The 6,569-nt window shown below is 38.1% G+C and overlaps 1 protein-coding gene across 1 annotated transcript in view; it reads left to right on the top strand.

The window, feature by feature from the left end:
* RABEP1 (rabaptin, RAB GTPase binding effector protein 1) overlaps positions 1-6,569 on the top strand; it is a 29,796-nt gene that overhangs the window by 9,481 nt on the left and 13,746 nt on the right. The window contains exons 4-7 of the mRNA XM_010157905.1: positions 1,191-1,310; positions 4,247-4,382; positions 5,145-5,323; positions 6,275-6,400. Of these exons, the coding sequence (XP_010156207.1) occupies positions 1,191-1,310; positions 4,247-4,382; positions 5,145-5,323; positions 6,275-6,400 (561 nt within the window). The remainder of the gene's footprint in view (positions 1-1,190; positions 1,311-4,246; positions 4,383-5,144; positions 5,324-6,274; positions 6,401-6,569) is intronic.

The raw sequence follows: 6,569 nt of genomic DNA on the forward strand, positions 1-6,569 counted from the left end.
ACCGAGAACAACTGAGCGTTCTGAGCCTTCAGACGTAAAACCAACCCAAATCAGTTGCCTGTGTTCTTCGTGGCTTGAATAATTTTACTGCGGTGAATATTTGAGTATTCTGCTTGCTGTTGTGGAGTCTCTGGGAGCTGTTTCTTTCACTTGGGAAGTTTTTAGTCCACCCATGAAGGAAAGCTAGAGCGTTGAAGAAATAGGAATGTCAAGGCCAGCCTTTGACACATGCAAGTAAAACCAACCCAAATCAGTTGCCTGTGTTCTTCGTGGCTTGAATAATTTTACTGCGGTGAATATTTGAGTATTCTGCTTGCTGTTGTGGAGTCTCTGGGAGCTGTTTCTTTCACTTGGGAAGTTTTTAGTCCACCCATGAAGGAAAGCTAGAGCGTTGAAGAAATAGGAATGTCAAGGCCAGCCTTTGACACATGCAATTTTGAATTTGAACACTGAACACTATTTCTCATTTTAATTCTCCCTATTTTTACCTGGCTTTTTTTTTGCCTTTTTTCCCCCCACATATCAATTCTCTCATTCTGTTGTCCTCTTTTGATATTCTCAGAATTACTTTTTGAAAAAATCATGGGGCTTTTAATAAATTGTCTGTATGTAATTTTGAAATATGTAGTGCAGTAGCACAAAAATCTGATGCTACATCAGTAGTAATTTAAAGTTGAGAAATGGTCTTCCAAAACAGAGCAAAGCTATACTGTGTCTTGCTGTGCACATCCTTTTTCTTTTAGCTTCATGATTAAGTAAATTAATGGTCAGTAATTCACCATGCAGTTTTTGTGTTACACTTTTTAATTATGTGGCAGCAAGTTGCAAGACACTTAGACTTTTACTAACAGCAAAGTGTACATATTTTGAAATGCCTGATCCATAAATTTTCTCCCAGGTATCAAGAGTGATATATTTACTAACATTCTCTTTAAAAGCAGATATGCATGGCCTAATCCATACATGGATTTAAAATTCAGCTGTCTTCTGTGAATAGAATAATATCAGCCTGTTGTCACAGAGATCGCTGCTGAACTAAATAAATAGCAGTAAGACGAGTATTGAAAGTGGAGATTTAGTCAGCTATTTTTGTTGGCATGGAGATTTTCTCCAAATGTCTCTGATAATGGAAACCGTTGTGGTGAAAACGATGACGAAGTGTTACTCTTAATTTATTGCATTAATTTCAGGCCCAGGAAGATGCTGAGAAGCTGCGTTCAGTTGTGATGCCTATGGAGAAAGAGATTGCAGCGCTGAAGGAGAAATTGACTGGGGCTGAAGAAAAAATAAAGGAGTTAGAAGCATCAAAGGTGAGGAGGAGTTGTAACCATCCTAATTTATATCTTGCATCGTACTAGTTTGATGTAGATAAGTCAAATTTTGTAAGAGAGAAAAAGGTGTATTGTGAAACTCTTCATGCACTGTATGTCTTTTCTCCTCACTTATTTGCCTTCTATATGTTTTCTTGTCTTTCTGTTTTGAGGGTTGGGTTACGTGTGTGTGTCATCTGTGCTTAGCTTAAATTGTGTGGCTTCAGCTCTATTAAAAATGAAAAAGAAAAACCTCTGGAAAAATAGCTGTTTGTACCACTCCAGCAGTCTGTCTTTATATTAATGTTACTCTTGGAGCTACAGAAAGATCTCCATTTGGCAGAATTCTTTAAATCTACTTCCATCCTGTGTCTGCTGTATGTTATTTTCTGATCCTGGGCGTAAAGGTGAGGCAGTACCACCAAAACTTTTATATCTTAAACTTTAAGCAAACCTGTGCTTGATAGAAAGTGATACTGGCCGTTGTTGCCAAGAAGTCAGTGTAAGTGCTTTACACCGCGTTCTGCAGATAGGTCAGAACCCCTGTTGGACTTCCTCGCTAGCTCTGAGGGGTAAATAACATGTATGTCACCAAGATAGTTGCAGTTAATGCACTGTTTTATACAGACATGGAGATGTCTTCTGTAGTTGATACTTTAAAGTCAGATAGGCTGAAATTGCGAAATAACTTCGCATTTAGATGTTTTTATGATATACAAATGAATACCTTCATTGTCTTCCATATCACTTTAAATCATTTAAATGGATGCTTATCACTTGCTGAAATTCTTTTTTTTTTTTCTTTTTTTCTGCCTTTTAGTCCAGATTGGAGGTCTGTCTGAGACTGGGGAGAACAGTGTAATTCGTTTAGCAGTTTTAACAGTTTTACTCAATTGAGAGTCCATGCTTGAGTGTTTTCCTTCTTCATAGATTCTTTGTGAATTGCTTTATAGGTCGAATTTTTGAGATTGAAATGTTCCTGGAAATAATAGTTCTCCACATAGTTCTGCTTTTTCTCTTGATGCAAATAATACATCCTTTTCATTGCCAGGCTGAATGTGGGGAAGATGAGAAAATGTGAACCTTCTCTTCATGCTTGCTCTCAAAACACTTTTTTGGCTTTTTTTCTTTCTTTCCTCTTTTCTTAAGAGTAGTCTGGAACTTTTCTTATAACTTTTCTGCTAAATTTGGTTATAAAAATGATGGTTCATGCTTGTCTCCTTTGTTCCTTACAGGCAAGGCCTGAATACAGTTACCAGTCTTTCAGGACCAGGAATTGTTTGTTTCTCTGTCAGCCCTCTCAAATCTCTGAGCATGTCACTCTGTGGGATGAGTAAAACACAGCCACACATCTCTTGGAAAAAAAGAGAATAATAATTTAATCCCTGTTTCAAGTTCATTGAGGGGATGTTTTTAAAGAAGACTCATTTATATAGTGTTTCTTACCAAACTTAGGCCCTTATTTCTAACCTGTGGACTATTCCACTTCATTATTCCTTCTTGTATGAAGTTGCCAATAGTCCTATTTCAAGTCACTTTTTAGGCTAGATGGGAAGGAATTGCTATTTTTTATCTAGCAAGGAGATGTTTAATCACCAATTTAGGATGTTGTTAAAGTACTTTAACTTACAGTGCTTTAAAAATGCAAGGTATTACCTCCATGATTTATGTTACTGGCTGGTATGAGGACTGAGAGCTGCAAAGCGAGCAATATATTTGGCCTTTCTGTTGGTCATGGTGAAATCCCTCACATCTGCTTGAGTCATGTCATTCTGGTTTTCCTGTCAAGTGTTCAGCTGGATTAGCTAAACAATGCATTTCTTTTGGTTTGGTGGGGTTTTTTGCTTTCCCCCCAGTTCTGTCCTTCCTAAGGGTTGTTCTCTGAGTGTCACATTTCTCCATTTCAATGGTTAAAAGACTTCCAGAGTGAAGACTTGGTATCCCAGGTCAGGAGAAGCTGTCCCCACCATCAATGGCAAATTAAAGCTGAAGGGCTGTCTCGAAGTCTTGAGTTTGTGTCTGTGGCTCCCATACTGTGTTGAGGAAGATGAACAGCAGCTCTGTGGAGCCAGTCAGGAATTGCCTGAAGGATTTTGTTCCCTTTAAAGTAAAAAATCCTGTGATTCCTGACTCAGCAAACCATAAAACTGAATAGTGCCATAAAGACATCTTTTCAGCCCATTCCTTGCTTCAAGATGGGATCCATTTGCACCAGCAGCGTGCTTGACAGATGTTTTTGTAACCCCTGTCTTCAAAAGTTGTCACTGGAGATTCTGCAGTCTCTGCAGGACATTGGTTCCACATCTTTGTTAGCTTTATATTAAAAAAAAAAAAGATATTTAAAAAAAAAAAAAGAAGGCAAAACACCAAACCCAAACAAACAAAACTAAAAAATCCCTCATATATTTCTTGTTCCAGTTGCTTTTCATCCTATCCTCCAGGGACAGATCTTCCTTTCTGCAGCAGCCTTTCATGGATTTGAATGTTTTTTCTTCTTGTCTTTCCCCAAGTTTTCTCTCTTCTTAGGCTTACCATCCCTGATTTAGTTCAAACATGCCTCATAGTCCTGTTTTCTGACTACTGTTATTACTCTGTTTTGAACATCTCCACATTCTACTTCATTGTTGGCTTATCACCCCTGATTAAAGGATTGCTCCATTAGCCTCTCTACCATCCCTGTGCTCGGTTCTGCTGCTGCTGTGATCCAGCTGTAGTAACTCCAAATATTTTTGTATGTTAGACTTAGAGTTCTAATGAGTAATTAATTCAGAAATAAATACAAATACTGCTTACACACTGGTAGTTGAATGTTTGTGACTTCTAGGTCTTCAGCACCTGTACATTACCCAAATATGTGACACTGTAACTTCTAACAAACAGGCAGTGCCTGAGAGTGTTCTCCCACTGAGACTGTGAATTCCTCTCTTTTTATTCAGGTTAAAGAACTGAACCATTATTTGGAAGCTGAGAAGTCATGTAGGACAGATTTAGAAATGTATGTGGCTGTGCTCAACACACAAAAATCAGTCCTGCAAGAAGATGCAGAGAAACTGCGGAAAGAACTGCATGAAGGTACCTGTCTAATAGTAATCCTTCTCACTGTCTTGCACTGAGGATGCAAAAATCAGCACAGCTGTTAACTTCTTTTCTGATTTCTTATTTGAATTCAATTTAAAGACATTGTGGGGGGAGGAAGCAGCACTTTTAACTGTGAGAGCCCTTAAGGTGTTTTTGGAAGAGTTGAATGTGGAGTTCTTTTATGACAGAGAAAACCAACAAAGCCATTCATTCTCTTGAGGGATGCTGTTGAATTTCTGCTAAGTTCTCGTAGTATTGCAAGCTTCCTTCTTACTGAGGTGATTTTACTGGTGTCTTCTATTTGTGTGCAAATATGAGCATGATTTTCATAACGTGTTGATGTGTCTCCCTGGGGTACGTCAGTTTTCAATGCCGTGGTGGGCCGGATGCGTAAACGTACGTGCGTGCCAGTGCAGCGCAGAACCACTGTAGAGGAGTGAAAAATGGAACTGTCCGTTGAAATAAACACGGCTGTAGAAGGCGGTGTTCTGAAAACAGCACTTAGAAATATGCTATTAGAATTCATGAATGACACGAAGGCGTTAGTCTTCTAATTGTGAAGTCTTAAAACTGTCAGTGATACGCGCCTAATCACAGGCCAAGTTTGGGAATTAAGGAAATAAACAGTTGTTGAACAAAGCTTGGCTGTTTTTTGATGAGAACAATAATTACTTTTATTTGTGAAAATGCTTCTCTTTGGAGAAGAGGTTAAAAAAAAAAATCTAATTGTGAACAACTCTTTCTGGTTTTGAATAGTCTGCCATCTCTTAGAGCAAGAGCGACAACAGCACAACCAGTTGAAACACACATGGCAAAAAGCCAACGACCAGTTCTTGGAGTCCCAGCGTTTGCTGATGAGGGACATGCAACGTATGGAAATTGTCCTGACCTCTGAGCAGCTCCGGCAAGTGGAAGAACTGAAAAAAAAGGATCAGGTTACTTGCTGCCTTTTTTTTTTTTTTAAATACTGTAGATTTAATGTGGTATAACAGATATGGAAATCATACACTGGAGACAAGTTATTTAATGGTGTTAATATTTCAAATATGATAGCTGACAGTTTTAATGGAAATTCTCCATATGAATGACAGCTGGCAGTTAGAATAAACTCTGAATTTGTGTGAATATTTTAATATTAATATATATAGTAACTTTGAGAGTAATGTTGCCAATATTGTTAAATGAAAAAGTAATCATATCCAGAAGTTAATCTTGGAGGAAGAAACAGTCCTCTGTCACAAGGCAGCTGGGTTAAGGTTGTTAGGATAGCACGTTTTACTTCTTTCTAGGTTTTTCCGGTACAGTACCTAACTCAAGCATGAATTAAGAACTTCAGTTAGCTTATGCAGGTGACATGTACACACATGCTTCATGACTTAGTGTTCTGTGATGTCTTTTTTCTGATTCTTTATCTACACGTTATATTCCATTGTTTGGAGCGATCAAAGTACTTCTTATTTTCACGTTTTGTTTTAATGTTCATGGTTGTAGAAGGGCTGTTAGTAGGGCCATAAGTGATGCAAGTATGTTATCAGGTTCTATACAACAGCCAGTGTAACACCTGGTTTTGTTACTTATTTGGAAATCTCTATAATAAGAATTTTGATTTAGTTAATATGTTCTTTGAATAAAATTGTTCTAGAACATGAATTGGCCAAAAAACTTGAATGGTAAGTTCTTGCTTATGTCAGTACGTGTACCTTGTTAAGTGAGCACTAGATTTGCAACCAAAAGAATCCTTGCATGGTAGTACCGTTTGTTTAACCAAAATAATCTTTTCCAGTGCTGTCTTTGTAGCTTAGTTTATTATGAAAGCTAACGTCATGACTACTACCGCAAAACTGAATCCTGCTTATCTGCGTTTCCTATCGACCACTGGTTTCTAGGAAGAAGATGATCAGCAAAGGCTTAGCAAGAGAAAGGAGCAGAAGCAAAAAGATTCAGATGATGAAACAAAAGCTTCATGTTCTCTAGCCCATGAAGAAACTCTTACCCAGCTCTCTAATGAAGAGGTAAAACAATTGGATAGTTCAAAGCAACTTGGAGCAGTAGTGTATTCCTCAGGGTGTTGAATATAAATATGAATGCAAACTTAGAATCACAGAATCATGGAATGGTTTGGGCTGGAAGGGACCTTAAAGACCGTCTAGTTCCGACACCCTCCACTAGACCAGGTTGCTA

The sequence above is a fragment of the Eurypyga helias genome, unplaced genomic scaffold (genome assembly GCF_000690775.1).
Source record: "Eurypyga helias isolate BGI_N326 unplaced genomic scaffold, ASM69077v1 scaffold10928, whole genome shotgun sequence".
Classification (NCBI taxonomy): Eukaryota; Metazoa; Chordata; class Aves; order Eurypygiformes; family Eurypygidae; genus Eurypyga; species Eurypyga helias.